The sequence below is a fragment of the Pelodiscus sinensis genome, chromosome 2, assembly GCF_049634645.1.
Source record: "Pelodiscus sinensis isolate JC-2024 chromosome 2, ASM4963464v1, whole genome shotgun sequence".
NCBI classification, from domain to species: domain Eukaryota; kingdom Metazoa; phylum Chordata; order Testudines; family Trionychidae; genus Pelodiscus; species Pelodiscus sinensis.
The window spans coordinates 164403654-164426758 of NC_134712.1; the positions used below are offsets into that span (position 1 = coordinate 164403654).

General features: G+C 42.2%; 1 protein-coding gene across 2 annotated transcripts in view; it reads right to left on the minus strand.

The window, feature by feature from the left end:
- VOPP1 (VOPP1 WW domain binding protein) overlaps positions 1-23105 on the minus strand; it is a 97278-nt gene that overhangs the window by 23359 nt on the left and 50814 nt on the right. For both annotated transcript variants that reach the window (XR_012901867.1, XM_006124110.4), the window contains exon 2: positions 10227-10285. Coding sequence is in view for 1 of the 2 variants with exons in the window: in XM_006124110.4 (XP_006124172.1) it covers positions 10227-10285 (59 nt within the window). In the remaining variant the exon portion in view is untranslated. The remainder of the gene's footprint in view (positions 1-10226; positions 10286-23105) is intronic.

Genomic DNA, 23105 nt, shown 5'->3' on the forward strand with positions numbered 1-23105 from the left:
ACACCTATATAATCAGTGATTGTAGACACCTTTGCAGTCAAAAATGGAGAAAAGTGTGAGAGAAAATGTGAAACTGATTATGCAATTAAATATGCACAAAAATAAATGCAATCGGTATTACATTTACTTGAGAACAAAGGCAAATTTCAGCACATGGATTATTGCATAAGCAAGGCAGGAACATAGTTTTGCTTATTTTTTCACACTGTTCACATTATTTTTGGAAGGAATCTGATGCTTAGCTTAAAGTTCAAACAGGTAAATATGGGATATTAAGTTGATATGTACAATCTGAAAAAATGATATATATACACATGTGCAATAGTTTATTTTACATTAAACTAACTTATGTGGGAGAAAAATATTAAAGGGGTACTCAAGTTTAAAATAAATATGGTTTTCTGTAGGAAAGTGTTTTATCTACTAATGATACAAGGCACTCTTAAGACTCCCTCAACTAAAAGAAATTAAGAAAAAACATTTTTTCTATTTTTATTTACTTTGCATATTGGACAGCACTTCATAATAGTCAGTTTTGATTCCACTATACAGGCAATTTTCTGTTCTTTGAGTCGGTCTTTTACATAGGAACAGATTGGCTATTAAACATGTTATTACCCATCATGTTAAGACTACACTTTGTAGTTTCTGATTGGTTCAAACTCAATAAGCTGTAACCCAACAGGATGATCTGAAACAGTTCTGATTAACCAACTCCAGAGATCACCAAAGCCAGAAAACTGAACATATCTGAAATCCCTGACGATTTTGCAACTTTTACCTCCTGATTTGCATTTTATACATAAGCAATTTATTGATTACAGTAAGGGGGCAGAATAACGGAATTGCAATCAGTAAACTTTGGTCCCACTTCTGCACGTGGATGGGACAGACAACCCCTTCATCCGGACACAGCCTCTCTGAGTTCACTGACACTACACTGGTGCAGGGGTCACCACAAATAGATCGGATTGTAGGATCAGGGCCTGTCTTTGTAGTATTTTTTTATAATATGTATAGGATTAGTTTCAAGATGTTTCATATGCTATCTTCAGTGTTTTGCCCTGGTCTACACTAGGGGATAAGTTCAAATTAAGCAACACAACTTCAGCTACTTTAACTGTATAGCTTAAGTTGAAGTTTCTTAACTCATATTTTGGCACTGTCCACACTGCAGGTAGTTGAAGGGAGCAAAGTCACCCTTCAACTTCCCTTTCTCCTCGCAGAAGCAAGACTACCACCTTTTAAGTTCAAATAAATGTGTCTTCACTAGACTTGCTAATTCGAATACCGGAAGATCCACTGTGGCTGCCTCGATCTCATCTGTAGTGTTGACATGGCCTTACTGTGTAAGTCTGGGGAAATCTAGCAAGCCACTGGGAAAAAAAAATATAATTAAAAGTATTATTGTATCTCTCTGCAAAAGAGAAGTAGTAGTAAGGGCAGAAGATAGATTTGATGTCCTACTGCTCTCTGCTTCTTTCCTCCCTCCCATCCAATCATCCCCACAACTATGGGCCTGATCCAATAGTTACTGACATCACGATAGTCCATCCATTCACTTCAATTGGTGTAGGATCACGCTCTATGGCCCTTCCTCCTCAAAAGGTTGTGCTGCTCTACAGAACATACTATGAACTCTGGAGAAGAAAGGAAATGCTTAGAAGGGATCTGCTGGATTTGGATTCCATCACTGGAATTGATCATTGCTCTGAATTCAAAAGGGACAGACAAAATATGCCTGACTTATCTAAATCCTACTCTTGCTCATCATAGAATCACAGAATACTAGGACTGGAAGGGACCTCGAGAGGTCATCGAGTCCAGTCCCCTGCCCCCATGGCAGGACCAAATACTGTCTAGACCATCCCTGATAGACATTTGTCTAACCTACTCTTAAATATCTCCAGAGAAGGGGATTCCACAACCTCCCTGAGCAATTTATTCCAATGTTTAACTACCCTGACAGTTAGGAACTTTTTCCTAATGTCCAACCTAAACCTCCCTTGCTGCAGTTTAAGCCCATTGCTTCTTGTTCTATCTTCAGAGGCCAAGATGACAAGTTTTCTCCCTCTTCCTTATGACACCCTTTTAGATACCTGAAAACGGCTATCATGTCCCCCCTCAGTCTTCTCTCTTCTAAACTAAACAAACCCAATTCTTTCCACCTTCCTTAATAGGTCATGTTCTCTAGATCTTTAATCATTCTTGTTGCTCTTCTCTGGACCCTCTCCAATTTCTCCACATCTTTCTTGAAATGCGGTGCCCAGAACTGGACACAATACTCCAACTGAGGCCTAACCAGCGCAGAGTAGAGCAGAAGAATGACTTCTCATGTCTTGCTCACAACACACCTGTTAATGCATCCCAGAATCATGTTTGCTTTTTTTTGCAACAGCATCACACTGCTGACTCATATTCAGCTTGTGGTCAACTATAACCTCTAAATCCCTTTCTGCCGTACTCCTTCTTAGACAGTCGCTTCCCATTCTGTTTGTGTGAACTGATTGTTCCTTCCTAAGTGGAGCACTTTACATTTGTCTTTATTAAACTTCATCCTATTTACCTCAGACCATTTCTCCAATTTGTCCAGATCATTTTGAATTATGACCCTATCCTCCAGAGCAGTCGCAACCCCTCCCAGCTTGGGATCATCTGCAAACTTACTAAGCGTACTTTCTATGCCAATATCTAAACCGTTGATGAAGATATTGAACAGAGCCGGTCTCAAAACAGACCCATTTCCAAGTTTCCTGTTACTGTTTCTCCCTCCTCACTGATCAGTGGACCTACCCTGTCCTTGGTCTTCCTCTTGCTTCTAATGTATTTATAAAAAGTCTTCTTGTTTCCATTTATTCCCGTAGCTAGTTTGAGCTCATTTTGTGCCTTTGCCTTTCTAATCTTGCCCCTGCATTCCTGTGTTGTTTGCCTATATTCACCCTTTGTAATTTGCCCTACTTTCCATTTTTTACGAGACTCTTTTTTTATTTTTAGATCATGCAAGATCTCATAGTTAAGCCAAGGTGGTCTTTTGCCATATTTTCTATCTTTCTGACGCAGCGGAATAGCTTGCTTTTGGGCCCTTAACAATGTCCCTTTGAAAAATTGCCAGCTCTCCTCAGTTGTTTTTCCCTTCAGTCTTGATTCCCATGAAAGACAGACCTGGGTTACACCCTTATATTCAAATAAAAAGCAAACACCCTTCCACCTATCCTCCTCCCCCACTTCATTTGCCTGCAACAAGAGAAAAAACAGTTCAGATAAAATGTTCATGTCATCTCTGTCTAGGCTGCAGGTATGTCTGGGTTAAAGCTGGGCTACAGTTTCTTGAACAATTTCCCCCTTTTCATATGCATATGCATTCCTATGGACACAGCCACAAATGAGCTCTTAAAAGGAGTCAGGGATCCTTATACAGATCTCCAAAGGGGCAGAATTGGAATCCAAAGGTCAATAGCATTTCCAATTATCAGTGAGCCATGGAAGAATCTTACTCAAGCGGGAACATAATAATAGATTGGCCTTCCTGGCATATGACTCAGGAAGATAGTTCCTGTTGGCTAATAGTTTAAATGGAGGGCTAAAATTAGGGATGCAAAATCCCATTTCATTGGTAAACCGGTTACACGTATTGTTTAACCAGCTCACCGATTAAAAGCGAGGACAGGTGGGAGGGAGTCACTCCAGCCAAGCGGAAGTGGACCTCTTGCCCACCGCTGGGCTGGAGCACTCCCTCCCCATTACAGCTAGTGGGTCTCCTGCAGGGTTGGAGCAGCCTGCTGCTTGCAGCATGCGGTTCCAGCCCCTACTCGTTAACCGGTTAAACATTCACATCCTTAGCTAATATGCGGAGTGCTTCTTTTTAAGATCAGCTGTAGGCTAGCCATTATCTTTGTCGTGTACAAAGAAAGCCTGAACTTTGGGGGACGGGGAAGTTGGGATATTTTCTTTTTTGGAGGGTGGGGGGTTTTTCAGGGATTTTTTTTAAAGTTTTGATTGCAGTTTCTAAAAGAATTATTTCACTGAAGTTTCTTTAAGGGGGATTTTTGGGGGGATGCAGGGATAGGTGTATTTTTGTTTCCTGCTTATTTCAGGTGTGTAGCCAATTTTGAAACAATAACAAAATGCAAAAGATGAATTTCTAATGTAAAATACCAGCAGATAATCCAATAACTGTAACAAAACAGAAGTCATTGCTACCATCATAAAGCAACAAAATAGGCAAACCCAATTTTTTTTCTTTTTCATGTCATTGTCATCTTGCTTCTTTGCATCTTTTCTCATGGCAAATACTTTCTGCTTTCTGTATCAATCTACTGAGAGTTCCCCTCAAGCTGATTCCTTGTTTTCCCTTACAATAGCCATAAAGAAAACATAATTCACCTTCCCCTAAACCAGTTGAAACTTGCTGTAATGTTAGCTGCTTTTTACCATTAACTTCTATGCTAGCTATAACAATATGAAGCCCTTTCTCAATAAGGAAGGAAAGCCCTTTCTGATCCCAGCTGGCAATTGCGCAGGAATGGCAATCAGAGCATCTTTCCTTTCTGTAGTGTAACCTACAATTCTTACTGCACACAATGGCTCTGTACTAGAAGGCTTTAATCTGCCTTGCCAAACCACAACTGGCGCTTGTGTAAGAGTTCTTCCCATTCCTTTTTTTTTTTTTAAATGGCAATGACCTTCAGATGTGTAGTACTACAAGCATGCAGCACACTCCACCTTTCGGCAGCCAGTTCCAATCCCACGCAGCTCAGAAGCGACTGAAAGTTGTTCCTGTCTCAAGTGTTTTCTGACTCATCTGAAATAAAATGACGACTTCAATCCAGCTCCTAACGCTACATCTACACAACTGCATTTATAGTGGCATATCAGATCGTTTGGAATAAAATTCAGTAATATTCATTATGTACCAAAGATTGCCTATCAGGTTCTCCTTAGAGAACAGTGTTGGGGGCGAGAGAGTAAAATGGAGCCCACTGTGGCCACGTCCCGTCCCCCCCAACAGTCTGCTGACCTAAAACTGTGTACAGGAGACGCCCCCTAAGGGGGCACTAAGACTTATATGGTGCCCCCTGTCAGTCAAGTGGCCTTGGGTAAAAATGGCAGCAAGGAGCTAGTCAAGGACCACACCCAGTAGGAACAATTGCACAAGCAGCCAAGGCAGTGACCTGAAGAGTTTGGAGACATTACATCATTTTCTCCAGTTTTGATGAGATGTTCTCTGCCCAGTGCCGATTAGCTCTTTGCCCCAACTCTCTGTTTCTTCACCTCGGCTTCACTACACACCTGTCTTGTCCCCATCACCCTTCAACCTCCCCTCTTTTCACTTTTCCCTCTCTATTTAGTTAGATAATCCCACCCTACAAATCATGCCCATCTTCCTCCTTTCCCCCAACCAAAAACACAGTGTATTGTTCATTCTGCTTCTCATTTTTGGGTGTGTCTAGACTACATGGCTCCATCAACTGAGCCATGTAGATGAGTGTACTCGGCAAAGGAAAATGAAGCAGCAATTTAAATAATCACTGTTTCATTTACATAAAAATGGCCGCCGTGCTGTGCCGATCAGTTGATTGTCGGCACAGCGTGGTAGTCTAGACGGGGATCAGCCAACCCCAGAACCCTTTGTCGTCAGATCCTGTAAGCCTCGTTTGTACAGTGTTTAACACAATGGGGACCCCATTCCTGGCTGGTCCTCGGCCACTACCATAATCAACAACATTCACCATTATCTGGTCAAATGGCACTGTGTCCACCAATCTCCAACGAGGCATATGGAAAAATCCCAAAGATTGAGTAGGTCTGTTAACAGTAAAAAACCCTACAAATGGAACAGTTTCTCTCATAATTCCAAGTGTCAGGTGTTTGCAGGTGGGGGAGTATCTACAACTCCAATAAATGTGACCGCTGGATTAGAGAATAAATACATTATCTTCCCACAGAATAATCAATCTTAGCACACAAAGTGGTGATATGCTGGTCATCTTGGGGAAAATTATTAGGAAACTTTCATGAACATGGGAGATCTGTCTATTTCATTATTGCAAATAGTCTTTCTTTGGTCTGCATATGTAACTGAGTCTTTCACCAGCTCATCCTGTGTTCACCAGGAGAATAGAGATGGTGCCAACACCAAAGATGAGAGCAGACAGAACCTCATGTCAACAAGAAAAACAGCAGTTTTCTATAATTGTGTGTGAGCAGAAACATAAGTGGAACCCTGGTATGATGCTGAAAAATTGTTTCCTGAATTTTAAGGAACAGTCACATTTTCATGACATCTCAGATTCTTCCCCATAATGCAGAAAAGCATTACATCTAGGTGGAATTAAAGTCCTGTTGTTATGAGAATGGAAAGAAAATTAACCTATTTAAATCAACTGATCTATTCTGGCCAACAGCTTATGAGTAACTCTGAACATTTTGTCCCCTAAAAAGACATTTTGAGTACAATAAACATGTCATACAAACATGTTTGTAGTTTGATTAACATATATGTAAAATATTGCATGCCATTTCAAAGAGCTTTTCTTTATGTCTGCCTTCCTGGCTATTTTTTCTAGTGTTTTTCTTCTGCTTCAGGCAGATGAAGTGGGGGTGGAGAATAAAAGGAAGGCTTGTTCTTATGCAGCATAATGACTGTTTTTAATCTCTAGTCCCTCATAACAAGCATGGACGAGTTTGCTTAGGGAAAGTTTCACCTGTCATGTCAACTGATCCATATATCCTATATTCATTACGATAATATGCAAGTACATAACAAAGTTATAAAATCCCAGTAATAGAATCCAGTAGATCAGGGTGAGGAACCTTTTTTGGGTTGGGGGCCACTGACCCACAGAAAAATCAGTTGGGGCCCACATGAAAGTGAGAAGCAAAATAAATAAATAAATAACTCTCACTGACATGGTCCCTGAATGAGAAAGGAGAAAGACACTCCCCGCATTCCCCTTGCACACCAGAGCCCGGGGGGACCTAAGCTAGTAGATTTTGTGTGCTCCAGCTCTGTGGGGGAAATGGTGGCGGGGGAAAACTGAAGCAACAGTACGGGCTCCCCAATGATGGCGGGGGGAGGTCCCAAGCCTCGGGGGCCAGATCCAGGCAAGACAGGGGCCGCATTCAACCCCCAAGCCTTAGGTTCACCGCCCCTGCAGGAAATCATCTCCTTCCTTCTTCTACTTCCTTAGGAATATTCCCCACTTCCACCTCTACTATCCACCCACTTGGTGCTAAGTCAAAGAAGTCAGTTTTGCAGAGATAAGCCGCAATTGAAGAAAGCGCTGAAGCATATGCCTAAATCCCATTGACTTCAATGGTACTTAATAAGCATGTGTCTAAACTTCCTTTCTGAACAGTGATGCTATCATTTTGCTGTAGCACTCTCCTCCTCTTCTCCATTGCTGCTAGTAGCCTCTGTTTATCTGCCTACAGGCACAGAATGACAGGGGCAAAACAGGCAATCCAACCACTTTTGGGATGGAAGGAGGCTGAACAAAATTGACAAAGGCTGTATATGAATTGAGCTCTGAGGCCATATTAGCAACAATGGTGTAGCCGATAGCAGTTCACACTTTAGACCAGTGGTCTCCAACATTTTTACACCGAAAATCACTTTTTAAATCTCAAAACAGGCGAAGATCTACCGCCCCGGCCCTTCCTTGAAGCCCCGCCCCTTCCTTGAAGCCCCACCCTCTCTATTCTCCTCCTGTCCATCACTTGCTATCCCCAACCCTTACTTACACACTTCGATAAAACAGTTTATTTTTAAATTATGCGATATATAAAATTAAAATCACGTGTTTATAGTTATGAAATAAAAGATCTGTTTTTATTCATGCTATTTAAATCTAAAATGAAGCATTTATAATTATACATTTTGTGGGGTCAGAGGAGAGGGAACAGGGTGCTGGAGGGCAGAGGACAGGGTTCTGCAGCAGGGGACAGGGTGCCAGTGGGGACAGAGTTCAGGGAATGGGGACAAAGTTCTGTAGCTGGGGACAGGGGAGTGGGGACAGAGTTCGGGGAGTGGGAACGGGAATGGGGACAGAGTTCTGTAGCTGGGGACAGGGGAGTAGGGACAGGGTGCCAGTGGCAGCAGAGTCCCCTGCATCTGCTTCCTCCCAGGATTCTCCCCCCCCCCCCCCCCACAGAGGGAAGCAAGCACATGCCTCCTCCGGGCCTGACTCCCCCTTCTCCCCCCTCTGCGGGAGCCTGCCCCGGGGATAACCCCCCCCCCGCGGCACGGCCAAACCCCCGTGAGCACCTGCCCTAGGGCCAAAGCCCCCTTCCACGGCGTGGCCTGGCCCATCCCCTCTCCTCCCTCAGCGCGGCCAAACCCTGCGGGCACCTGCGCTGGGGCCAAACCCCCCTCCCGCGGTGCAGCGCAACCAACCCCCTCCTGCAGCATGGCCAACCCTCACGGGCGCCTGCCACAGGGCCAAACCCTCCTTCCACAGCGCAGCCCAGCGCGGCCCGGCCCAGCCAACCCCCGCCGGCCAACCCCCGCTCTCTCCTCCCGCAACGCGGCCAACCCCCGCGGGAGCCTGCCCCAGAGCCAACCCCCGCTCCCACGGCGCAGGGAAATCCCTGCGCTCAACTCACCCCTCTGGCGCTGGCGGCGCAGGAAAGCTTCCGCACTCCTCCTCTGGGGCCGATGCCCCCTCCCCCAGCACGCAACAGAGCTGTGGAAGGGGAGCAGCCCGTGCACTTCCGGAACTCCCGGAAGTGACGCGGGCTTCAGACAGGACTTCCATCCACCCTGCGGGAAGCCGGCACTACACTAGAGGTAGGTAGTGGGGCTTCTCGGGCGCGGGGGAGAAATGGGAGGTGGGTTGCCCGAACGCCTCGCGATCGACGGGTTGGTGACCACGGCTTTAGACTTATGAAAAGGAGGGTTCTGATGATGCAAAGTGAGTCAGGGGATACAACCTACACCAGTGTTTCTTAAACTTGTTAAGACCGAGGAACACCAAACAATTTTTTTTTTTATGATGAACACCAAGGATTTTTGGTTGAGAAAAAAAAAAGGTCGCCTGTCCCTTCAAGGGCGGCCATTTTGAATTCTGTTGTTCTCTACAGCACACCTCCGACTGACTTGCGACACACTGGTGTGTCATAGAACACAGTTTAAGAAACACTGACCTACACTAAGAACTTAGGAGACTTAGATTATGTTCCCAGCTGTGCCTCTGACTGCTGTGTGACTTTGAGCAAGTCACTTCACTTCCTTCAGCTTCCCCATACGTTAAAAGGGAAATAATGATAGGGACTCTGTTCCCCATGGAAAATGCTTTCAGATCTCTGGCTGAAAAGCTCTAGAAAAGACCTAGTTTTCATCACCATCCTCAAGGGCTGGGACTGACTCTTAAGATGTATCGCTGTAGTGCCTAACACAATGGGCGCTGGTCTCAGCTGGATCTGTATGCACTACTGCAATACAAATAACAATAATCATCTGGGTACTTACATCCTTGTTCCCCATGTTATGATGTACATGTCCAGGGTGCAAGTACCCATGTGTCTTTCGGATAGTCTCACCTGGTACATGGATAGCAAGAAATCTAGACAAAGATATGAATTATTCAGTCCTACAAACAAATGTCTCCTGAAACAAACTGGTTGGTAACGCAGGTAACCATCTTCACAGGCAATTTCCAACCTAGAAAACAATGAATTTTTCGGGACTAGTTCATGGCTGAACTTGACGTAAACTTGGGATTCCATCCACTAGCAACACAACCACACAGTGGGTAACAAATAAACTCAGCTCCCTTGAATAACAAACAGTAATACCACAGAGACAAATTTATTTTCAAAGCATGTTGGTATCCTGCCCAGTTACCTACGCCTTGTTCAAAACAAACAGATACGATTGCTGCATCACAAAGCACCCTTTTAGCATTCTGATGCACATCCGTTCATAAACGCCTTTATTCTTCTCTTGATTTAAAGGTGGCCTGAAAAGTGAGGAAAATGTACTTGTGCTTGCTCTTTGTTGGTTCTTCTCTGTGTTATAAAAAAAAGATGTGACAGTTTAGATTTGTTTTGTTTTAATTATTCCTCCCTCGCCTGCTTAGTTTTTTACTTGAGAACTTTCTTCTCTGCTCTGGAAGACTCTAGGATGACTGGAGATTTAATGAAATGATAACATCACCATAGTCAAGACAGTGAAATCTGAGCAACTGAACACACACAGGAAAAAAAACTAAACAATGACTACTTACATATAATATGTAGGATACAGCCCTTCAAAGTACCAGCAATGTTTTTTGGCCTCTGTACACTGGAAAGGAAACAAACCAACAATATCTTAGTGTTTTTATTTATACACGGCAACAATAACACTATAATAACATTATTACAAATGCAGCCATCAAATAAATATATATTGAGGCAACAAACGGTCTCTGATCCCAAAGATTTCACAATTTTAACAAATACTATGCATGGTGATATTTGACATCGTGAATTGTAACATGCATCTCTAGGCCCCGGACTCTGCACAGAGATGCCTACGGAGACCTCTATGGAGGTCAGTGAAGCTCCATTCAGACACAGGAATCTATCTGTCTGAGTTTATCTCTGGGCAGAATGAGGGCTTTGCAATAACCTCAAAGATAAATAGAAGTTAAGAGCCAGTCAGTATCACGGGTCATTTATGAAACAGTTCTAAAGCATCTTTAGTTGAAACTAGCTACCCCTTTCATATGACCCTACATTTAATTAGTCATTAATTTGCAGCGATACTCTTTATGTAATCTCTATACTGATGGAGTACAGCCAGGAAAAGAGTAAAGGCAACACAGTGCTGGGATATTTTCTCATTTCTCTATAACAAAAATAAAGTCTGCAACTGTTTCCAGGTGCATTGTAAAGTATCTAGGAAAATAATCTGCTCTCTGCAATCCAGCAGCATTGTTCTCTTTCATGTGCACTATATCCCACTTAGAGGACAGGAGCAGGAATTTTTTCCTGTGTGAGAGGCAATGCTTATCGTGGATATTATCAGAAAAACTAACTAACTAACTAACTAACTAACTAACTAACACCACCACCACTTGGAAAGGAAACACAGACACAACAAGGTAGCATATATAAGGACAAAGCATCTCTATATACTTCACTGGTGCCCATAATATCAGAGAATGCAGTACAAATTAGGGATGTTAGATAGCGTGTAATTCAACTGTCACGTAACCACATCAAATTTTAGCAGCTATATGACTATTCGATAGTATCCAGTGGCGGGACTGGCAGCCAGTGTACTCTCGGCCCCACTCTCGGGAAGCCCCCTGCCACTCCACGCTGCTGCCTATCAGAGGCAGCAGTGCAGAGTAGCAGAGGGGAGTTGGTTTAAAAACCCCTGTTGGCCCTTGTTTGTGGGGGGCCCGAGCTCCCCATGGACAAAGGCTGTGCCAGCATCCAAGAAGCAGCCTCTGTCCAAGGTGAGCCTGGGCCTGCTGCAGACGGAGGCTGCTCTGCAGCAACCTTCCCTGCCCGCTCCCTAATTCTTTACTGATGCCTCTGATACGAAGCAGCACAGGAGAGGGGGGGAGAGGGCAGGCTACTCTGCAGCCTATATGCACTATGTGTATCATCTCCCGCCTGCCTCCCCACCCTCTGCACTGCTGCCTCTCTATCATAGGCAGCGGGGGAGGCGGGGCAGGAAGCTCCACGGGATCTGGTGCTCATGGGGAGCGAGCTTAAAAGCTGGATCCCAATGGGGACTGGCTCCCACCTCCCCACCCCCTTGCTGCCTCTGATCCAGAGGCAGCAAGGGGACGCATGCATGTAGTTGACAGGATTAACCGATAAGCCCACATTTATCGGTTAATCATGTAGACATCTACACACTGACATCCCATGTACAGATACATTTCCAGAAGTTTCATGGCAAGCTATGTTATCAGATGTCACACAAACGATACATTCTTTGATCTTTCCTACACCAAGATGATTTCATATAGGTAACATTTTGTTGGGGTTTTTCAAAGTTAATTCTAATTTCTCTCTTTGCAGAAGGCCTTGCAGCCTAATTTAGGAGGGCATGTATCATGCCCATAAGGTCTAGCTCACCCTTTGTTTTAATTCTGTGACTCATCTTTAAACAACGTAATATCAGCCTCTTTGAATTCCTGGAACACTCAATACATTTGGGCAAGACAGAGAGAGAGTGCTTTTAGATTCCTGACTTGTTATTCACGAATGAGAGAGGCTGTAAACTCTTTATTAAGCACCTCATGAGGAGATTCAGAGAGCAATTACTGCCCAAGAAGACTATTTACTATGGATTAAACTGTTAAGACTAGAAGAAAAGAGCCTTGTCCCACATGAACACTGATAAGGTAGTAGGGCTCATGCCAGCCACTTTATTAATAGGACAGGTTTTGGGCCCTGTAAGAAGCATCTCAGTGTTCAACTTAAAAATAAATTTATCCTCGTTTCCTTTGGAAGCGAACACTGGTTTTCTTCTCATGCTGAAGCTAAGATTGAAAACAACATTCAGCTGGACTTCAGTTCTGCAGCAGGAACAAAGGAAAGCTAAAGATCCACCTGCCCACACGTTGCAGGGCTGACAGCCTTGCTGGGCCACTGGGCAAGGTAGGGGAGAGGGTATCCTTCGCACAACCAGAGGGGCGGAGCCTCAGGCAGGAAGGGCAGGGCTAGAGCTAGGAAGCACTCAGCACCACCCAGAGAACACCCCGCCTCTCTCAGGCAATAGTAGCAGCCAGGAGCTCCGGGCCCTTTTGTATTGCTGGGCTGCAGGGCAGTTTCCCCTTTCCTCCCATCAGCAGGCTTGCACCCACCCACACTTTGTGGACACTGAGTCAGTTGAGTTTGGGTGCATTCAAAAAAAGTCCTCTTACTAATCCACCTAGATCAGACTCCATTGATCCTCTTCCCACTGCTGAGCCAGGGGAACAGCCATCCACTTCCTAGGACTGTCTTAAATCTCTCCCCTCTTGGTTTCCCATCCCCTTCTCCTTGCCATTCCTTCCTGATCCCAACCGCCTAGTATTCTCTCTGATAGTCAGCTGCATCTTCATACATCAAAGAAAGAATTGTGACTTTAAGATACTTTGCACAAGGACTAAAAATGAGCTGCAAAATGAACAATAAATATCTAAGAAACAAAACACTCTTCCCTATGCATCCAGTTTCCCCAACTGTTTACAACAGAAATGTGCAGAGCCCTGCAAATCCACAAACATCCATGTGTATCTGCGCATCCGTGGCTGAGGATATGGATATCTGTGGCTCATTTCAGCAGATACAAATGCAGATGCGGGTAACAGCACCATTCTCCTCAGCATGAATTCAATCAAGGAAAGTCATCGCGATTCAATTTTTATTATTAAATACGGATATTACCACTGTAACAAGAGATGCCAAAATCTGGACTGGTACGGCATTGTGCTAGGCGCTGACTAAATCCTTACGCAAAACAACCTGTGTTTTGTTCAGGTCTTGAAAAATCTACTTGCCCACTCACCAATGGCAAGACAGACAATGATCTCAGTGATCTGTGATTTGAAACTAAGCTCCCTTATGATCTTGCTGGTATTTTAACTTTTATGATGGACATTTTATCTCCTTTTTGGCTGCAAAATAGTTCATCCTATGTCCTGTACCCATTTGGCCATATTATTATGAAATGCAAGTATAAAAGTGTTTGTTCATTTTTTTAAATGAATGATGCAGGTTTAATTGGGGGCATTTAGGCCAGTTCTAGAGAATTAATGGCCTGTATATAAGCCAGACTACATGAGCCATTTCTTAACACTGTAGGATTTAGAAAAAGTGAAAAATCAAAGATGAGCCATCAAATACCCACTTCTCTGACATACTGCTACTGACTGTTTTCTTTAACAGGGTGTAATAACAAGAACTGGAAGTCGTGCTTTCCTAAAAATCACTAAACTCATTCAGGTTTCCTCTAAGAAAGAAAGCGTGCTTTCTGCCACAGACTGAAGCCATTTTCTTCAAATAACTCTGAGATTAAGAGCAATAGGGGGGAAAAGTTGCTAAAATACTAACTCTCTTTAATGGCACCATAAAATAAGGGCTGTGTGAGTGTGGTTTGGGGGAGTAGAGAACAGACATTCTTGTTTGTTAAATGTCTGAAGCTCTTCTGCAGAGTATTAGTTACCACATGAAAGATTTACAGACATACTACAGCAGGATCTTCCTCCACACCATACATCATTATCTTCAAATTCACCAATGAATTCAAATATACCAGGTCATTCTGAACAACTCTTCATCAGGCACAAAAATGAATGCAACATATTTACTTTCACATGAAATACTTGCAAATAAAGGTGTAATTAATGTTGGAGGGTGGATTTTTTTTATTATTTTGAAGGTACATTCAATCTTGGAGGAGTTTATGAAGTCTAGTCCAATCCAGATCCTCATGTGGCATAATCTGGTAAAGCTCTATTGATTGGGAATGACACTCATTTTCATCAACAGAGGATTCGGCCCCTTCTTTTTAGCCAGACAAAGTGCAAGCAGCAGCAATGCAATTTTTCTCTACACACAATCACCAGGCCAGAGAGGGGTAAAAACAGAGCAAGAGTGGGCCATGGGGCCTGCCACATTCATCATTACAGAAATGGTTCCTAGCATTTTGTAGCAGATGGGCATACACTACATTGCAATAGAAACTGGGCTGTTCCAACACCCATTCTCATGGCAGCCTCAAGCTCCACTGAAGATTAAATGGGAAGTGAGCAATAAATAAGCATCTCAGAAGCCCAGAACAGGACTTTCTCATTAAAGGCCTGAAAAACTGAGCAATGCCCAATTCGACTTTCAGATCAGAGCAGCAACCAGAACCCTTTTCACTCAAGCCTCTAAATCAGAGCAGAAAGCATTCGGAAGCACAAGCAGTTTCTTAGAAATGGATTGTTGAAATCGGTAGGAGTCCTGTATGCAGAAGACAAGAAAGATCAGATCAGTAGACTAGAAAATGTGCCTGGTGTTGCTGCTCTTCCACAGATCAGGAGCGGAGCTGAATCCCACCTGTCAGGTTAACGGATGTCCTGACATCAGAGCTGCACTGATCAGTGTCCGCATAGGAACACGACTGATCTGCTAGAAGAAGTACAGTTTCATTTAGCTCAGTGTAAATTGGCCAAGTTCATCCTTATTTCCTAGCTAGTGGTGCTGACAAATGAGGGCAAAGGTAGCCAAACTCAGCAAACAAGCAAGGGCTCGTGTCATGTAATGCAATGGTAACAGTACATCAAAACACTTCTGGGGTTTTGTATAGTCCTTATTTAACAAGAGGATGAAGATACAAAAAACCTTGCATGCCAGTCCTATCCCAGATCACAGACATTCTGATAGTCTGATTAGTCTCTTCCTCTGATCATAATAGGAGTAATAGCTCTACAAAGAGACTCTGTCCCTAAGATATAGCTGAATCCATCAAGCCCCAAATATTAGACAATAGCATGACTCAGATCTTTTTACATTTTATATTGGAAACCCTATTCTCTTTGGATCGCCTCTTTGATAGTTGGGGATATTACTCACACGAAATGCACATCAGAAGCAGATTTCCTACCTAAACATCATTAATCCATGTTTGGCAACAGTACAATTTTACCACAAGCAGCCAGTACTTATTCCTTTGGTACTGACACTACTGACATTAATCATCATATATATATTTGGAATTAATGTGGATTAGCATTAGATAGCATCAGAAAGCATTACACTGCATTCTATTTAGATCCATTAGCCTTTCCTATATATGTAAAGGACACAACCTCCTTTAAATGCAATTTCATTTTAAGAGGATCATTCATTTATTTCTTTGACATTATGCACTAATTGTGAATAGATTTCAATCCTAGAGCAATATAATTGTAATTGAATATATGCTTTTCCTCATTCATCTAGAAAGAGAGATCCACATTTTCCAAAATGCATTGACTGTCTCACACAGATCACTTACCCTAACTAAGAGATACCAATAGTAGGAGTACCGCTTTGGTTTACATCAAACATGTCTGTCACAGGAAAGACCATCCACAATTAGCCTGGTAAGAGGACAGAGGCCTTTAGGGGGATCAGTGACTACCTCTGCTATTTGTCAGAGGGGAAAACACCCCATTATGATATGATGTTGCCTTCATGCCTGCAAAAGCAGAACCTGCCACAATGTGATCTTAATCAATTTTAAGTTTTAACCATATTAAATGCAGTGCCTTTCATTCAAACACAGCAACTGAAACAAAGAGACACTCGGAAGAGCTGTATTGTGCTTTTCAGGACCCTGAACAATAGCAAAAAAACACTTCTGCCAAAAGGTTGACATTATGAGTGGGCCAACAGAGAAATGCATTAAGGATTCTTTGTGTTGAACGGTGAATGGAAAAGGCCATTTATTTGTTATCTATTTTCGAATTCTAATCAACAGCCCTAGAGATAATTACTGAATGTCTGTATTTATAGAAACCCAGCAACTCAAGAGGTAATAAACAGGTATTACGTGCATCTGGCAATGCTTCTGGAAGTATGGACATTCTGTAAGTATCAACAGAACTACATGTTAAAATCGAAAAGCAGAAAATTAAATGTGGATAATATTATTTGTTAGTTTTCTTTGTCAAAGTCTATCTCCCTCCATTAGAATGTTGGTGGAAGTGGCTTTAGTATTGCCTATGTTTCATTCATGCAGAAAAGTTACAATTACAAATTATTTTTGAAGGGTCTCAGAGCATTTTATAAACCACGTATTTATAGTAATTTCTTTATTCTGTTCTCAAAAGGCAGCCACCGCCGGGAGAGAACATGAAAGTGGTTTAACAGAGCATAGCAATCCCATAAACCATTTTAGGACAGGAAGAGAACAATAATGTTTGATCTGGTTGAATTCAGAATGATAATACTCATTGATAACACAACAGAAAGTTACGTAGGTGAAATACAATCGTCCTACTTAAAACATGGTCAGGACATGAGGACATAAGAATGGTATCTGATGAAGTGGTTTTTACCCCTTTAAAGCTTATGTCCAAGCGGTCTTTAAGGTGCCACAGGAATCTTTGTTGTTTTATAGGACCCTTAGTGAGCAGGAGTGGCCCGAAGCTTGGTTTTAATCTTATTCAGCTTAATCTGATATGGTCCACTAAACTTGACAGTTCCCCATATGAATATCAATTAGGAATGTGAATGGTTAACTGGCAGTCTAGCCAGGCTGGAGCAATCCCCTGCCTGCCAGGTCCACTGTGCTGTGCCATAGGGGTGGGCACTCCAGGGGCTGGAACATCTCCCCATTTGCACTGCGGTGCAGCGGGTCTAGCCTGGCCAGAGCACCCCTCCTCAGACTGGGTATACAGGCCACTCCAAACCAGCCAGACAAGTTAACATTATGTTAACTGATTAAACGGGATTTTAAATCCCTAATATCGATGCACCTCTTTTTTCTGACCCTCTGGGTAGGACTGACCATGCATACAAAGGCCCTATAAACATGCAAGCTGAAAAAGGCACTTGAAAAAATCCATTTTATGAGGCAAATCCTGCCAGTGGTTTCTCAATGCACAATCCGTGTCAAATGGAGCTTGTACACAGGTTTCTATGTCCAAAGTATGGTAGCTTAAACAAGATATTAACAATGGGTTTCAAGGACAACAAATTAATTGCACCACCCTCTTGCCTCACTTTTTATTTCGTTTTGTAATAAAGCTAAACAGGATCTACACAGATGGTCTAATGATAAACAACAGGGTGCATGTTGCAGGGATCCAATTTAGGTCTCAATCTCCTTGACTAGCAGAGGCCCAACAGCTGGAGAAAGGACCACCAGTTCTGTCCAAAACACAGAGCAGCACAGATAGTCTTTGAATAGAGCCATACCAAGATATCCTGGACAGAGGAAAGTAACCATTGTGAATGGCCTTAGGTCACAATGAGGAAAAAATAAATGAGAAAAAACTGAACAGATTGTGATGAACACATGGAAATTTTTCTGGAGGGCCAATGCAAACAGGTAATGGTTTGTAGGTTCACCCTATATTGGATTCATCCATCAGACAGAGCTTGATAGGGGTTAAGCACACATACAAAGTAAGCAGGCCAAAGTACGAGGGGTCTCATCTTTCACAGAGTCTTTGGGAGTAAGGCGAGTATTGGACTTAGCAGCCATCTCAATGCTCTTTTTTTAAGTGTCATCTGCTGCATGAGAAAAGCGCAAGGCTTCCTTTTATAAGAGCAACATGCTGCACACTCTTAGCACATTGGAGATCCCATTTGCCTCCGCCAAAAAACAAAGATGCAGAGACCTAAAAGCAGATTGCTGCTGTAAACAGGATTTTTTACCCAATATATTGAGCGTTGCGTCCACAATCATTCCACTTCCTTTCATATGTGCATGGAAGAATAAAGGCAGCATCATATTATCCTAGAGTACATCTACATAACATTATTTTGAAATAACTTAATCCGCATCTATACAGCAGTTATTTAGAAATAATGTAGAAATACCATCAAGCTGGAAGAATTCTTACTCTGACTCCTGTAACCCTCATTGTATGAAAAGTAAGGAAAATTGGAGGAAGAGTGCTCCATTTTGAAATTAGTTCTGTGTAGACGCTCCCAATTTTGAAATAAGCTATGTAACTGACGTAGCTCAATTTGCGTAACTTATTTTGAGTTAAGCCCTGCTGTGTAGCTATACCCCTATAGTCAAGTAATTCAGGGCTCACCTTATTAACCAATCCATAAAAGGGGAAGATGGAGGTGGTGGAATCATCCGTGAGCAATATAAGGGAAGTAGTAAACACATACCAAAATTTAGGATATTCACAAATCCCTCCCCTAGTCTCTTTAAAATATATACTATTCTTTTCAGGAAACAGATACAAAAACGAGATTCCTCGTTTGCATGACACTGAACTGATTATGTCTCCTTGCAGGTAATAAAGTGAGGCAGCACTGTCTGCATTACTGCCACCACCATTCAATGAAAAGGAAAACAATCAGCATGGTTCAGGGTGGCCAGAGTCACTTTTAAGTACTGACAGGATAAAGGTTTGCTCGCTGTCCTCCAAAAACTGCACTGAATGTATTTGCCTAAGGACTTATCCCACGGATAGCACTGACCCAAGGGTGGAAGGTACTCCCATACTGAAGGTTGCAACATTCAGATCAGAGTTCATGTTCTTCCCATTCTTGTCTTCATGGCACCAACATTTAATTCCTTTGTTAAAAAGGTTTAATTGGAATGTTTGGCTATGCGTTTTCTATGCAGGTTTTGTTCCCACATTTTCCCAACCCCTTTTTAACTTTTTGCCACTAAGCTTTAAAGTCCTCAGGCATTGCCTTCTATCTTTCGTAATAATTAAATCAAAGCTCAGGGAAAGCTGAATAAAAAACTCTATAGAATCAGTGCATGATTTTCTTTCTCTCTCTCACTCGAAGAGGAAGAAAGTAAGCCAGTGACAAAGGCTAGTGTGACAGACACCAATTAGTTAAACTATGACAGCCCATCAATGGCTAAAGAAGGGAGAATTTCAGCCATGGTCCCATGAACTGAAAAAGTTTGCTCTGGAGCCTCCAGGGGTTTTGTTCTGTTCATGTTATAAGTGTTTTCTCTGTCAGTTGCTCAGGAGAGAGGAAACTGACATGTTTGTACATTGCTACATAATCACAGCTCTTTTCTGTCCTCTTCCTACCAACATTATTTCCCATTCCTGACATTTCAGCCGATGATGTACTCGTCTCTCCATGCCCTTCTTCATGAATAATTATAAAAAGTCAAAATATTTCTTTTATCCTAGTGAAACCTTTTTTGTTTATTCCAAAATGTCAGTTATGGGATTAAAACCCTTTGCATTGCAAAATCTTGCTGTACAAAATAAAGACCGCATCACCAATCATACATATTCAGTTCAAGGAAGAGCGCATGCAAACTACTTAAAGTCAATTAATACTGATAGAACAGAGAGACAACCTAATATGGTTCACTAAGGGTACGTCTAGACTATATGCCTCTGTCGCCAGAGGCATGTAGATTAGGCTACCAGACATAGTAAAATGAAGCGGCAATTTAAATAATCGCCACTTCATTTAAATTTACATGGCTGCCGCGCTGAGCTGACAAACAGCTGATCAGCTGTTTGTCGGCTCAGCGCGATAGTCTGGACGCGCAGGTGTCGACATCAAAGGTATTTGTCAACCACCCAGGTATACCTCATCCCAGGAGGCATACCTGGTTGGTCGACAAATACCTTTGATGTCACCACCCGCGCGTCCAGACTATCGCTCTAAGCCGACAAACAGCTGATCAGCTGTTTGTCGGCTCAGCGCGGCAGCCATGTAAATTTAAATGAAACGGCGATTATTTAAATCGCCGCTTCATTTTACTATGTCTGGTAGCCTAATCTACATGCCTCTGGCGACAGAGGCATGTAGTCTAGATGTACCCAAAGAGGTAAGGCCCATTTCTGAACTTGCTAGGAATTTATTTTTGAATCCCATTATGCATGGTTATGACAGTCTATTCACTGTAAATCAGATTGCATGACCCAATGTGTATTAAGCAAGTGAACATATGAACACAGAATAATGGTCAAAGAGACTGCATGGAAGCCATTTTGATGTGTGAAAGCCAGTTCATGAACAGTTGAAATAATTTGGCACTATGAGCCTGATATTTATTATACCTGACTATATAAGATACTAAGGGTGGAGCTTCTTAAATGGTCAGATCCTGCCAGCCTTACACTGAATAGTAACCCCAGCTGCATTATGACTATTGTCTGTCCCCAGAAGGCAGAATGGCTTTAACTGTCATCAGTATTTCTACATTTCAGTCATTTAACTAATTCAGTTAAATGACTCAGTCATTCAAACGTAAGAAACCTGCTAGGAATGGAAAAAGCTTGTCTTCTTTCCATCTGTGAATTTAAATGAGGTGAGAGAATGAGATTAATTGTTCTAGTCATAATGGCCTTTGGGATTTTAGAACTAATCAGTTCATGTCATTAAACTACTGATAATACTTCATTTGTTTAATATAGTCAGTTAAATTTAAATACAAACATATTTGATAATCTTCTCTCTTAATTAACCAGCACATTTATACGTAGAATTTAAGACCATAAGGGACCCTGGATCATCTAGTCTGATTTAAGGTGCAGGTTGACCCTCTCTAGTCCAGTATTCTCTGATCCTGCCTCATTTTAATTAGCTGGATGTTCACTTATCAAGGGTGTGACTAAGTTTCTTGCAGTCCCAAAAAGTTTGTTTACAGCCACCAGTCCTTGCTCTCAGTGTTCTGTGCTCTTATCTAGTTCTAATTTATCCCTCACCAAGGGCTCGTGTAAATTACATGGCCATGGGATAAGAGGGAAGGTCCTTTCTTGGATTGAGAACTGGTTAAAAGACAGGAAACAAAGGGTAGGAATAAATGGTAAATTTTCAGATTGGAGAGGGGTAACTAGTGGTGTACCCCAAGGGTCAGTCCTGGGACCAATCCTTTTCAACTTATTCATAAATGATCTGGAGAAAGGGGTAAGCAGTGAGGTAGTAAAGTTTGCAGATGATACAAAACTGTTTAGGATAGTGAAGACAGAAGCAGACTGTGAGGGACTCCAAGAAGATCTCACCAAACTGAGTGATTGGGCAACAAAATGGCAAATGAAATTTAATGTGGGTAAGTGTAAAGTAATTCACATCGGAAGAAATAACCCCAACTATACGTACAGTATGATGGGGGCTAATTTGGCTACGACAAACCAGGAAAGAGATCTTGGAGTTATTGTGAATAGTTCCCTGAAAACTTCCACACAGTGTGCAGCGGCGGTCAAAAAGGCAAATAGGATGCTAGGAATTATTAGGAAAGGGATAGAAAATAGGACCCAGAATATCTTACTACCCCTGTATAAAACTATGGTACACCCACATCTTGAATACTGTGTACAGATGTGGTCTCCTCACCTCAAAAAAGATATTTTGGCCTTGGAAAGGGTTCAGAAAAGGGCAACTAAAATGATTAGGGGTTTGGAACGGGTCCCATATGAGGAGAGGTTAAAGAGACTGGGACTTTTCAGTTTAGAAAAGAGGAGACTGAGGGGGGATATAATAGAGGTCTATAAAATCATGAGTGGCATGGAGAGGGCCGATAAAGAAAAGTTATTTATTAGTTCCCTAAATAAAAGAACTAGAGGACACCAAATAAAATTAATGGGGAGCAGGTTTAAAACTAATAAAAGAAAGTTCTTTTTCACACAGCGTGTAGTCAATCTGTGGAACTCCTTGCCAGAGGAGGCTGTGAAGGGTAGGACTATAATAGAGTTTAAAGAGAAGCTAGATAATTTCATGGAGGTTAGGTCCATAAAAGGCTATTAGCCAGGGGATAAAATGGTGTCCTTGGCCTCTGTCTGTCAGAGGCTGGAGAGGGATGGCAGGAGACAAATCACTTGATCATTGTCTTCGGTCCACCCTCTCTGGGGCACCTGGTTTTGGCCACTGTCGGTAGACAGGATACTGGGCTAGATGGACCTTTGGTCTGACCCAGTACGGACATTCTTATGTTCTTATGTTCTAAATGACTTTATAGTCCAGTAGGCAGTGGAACTATTGGTAATGTTGCTAAACAATATTGACCTCCTATGGTTTTGCAAATTCTCTGGTTCGGCACCGGTCAGGTCCTGAGGGAATTTTTAACCGAAATTGAATGTCTGTCTAAACTGAACCTGATATAATTTGTAAGTAATGATTTAATCATCTAGTAAATAAGGAATGCATCATTCACCATTTTCTAATATAATACCATTGTAAAAATGAAGCTTCTGAATAAATGTGAGTGAAGCTAAATAACTGGTTAATTGAATATGCAACATAGTTATAACATATCTTTCTAGTTAGCAACAAGATGCACCAAATTTAAGGTAAAGGCTAAATTTAGAGGCAAATCAATGTGTTTTAATGGTTACCATTAACCAAACAGAATAAACTTTTGGGGGGAGGAGGGGAAATAACTAAAATGTCCAAATATAAAACACTATTAAAATCAAGAATTTAAAAAGTTTCCTGCCACCCGATTTAAATAATTATCAACATCAGTAATTTAAATTACTTTA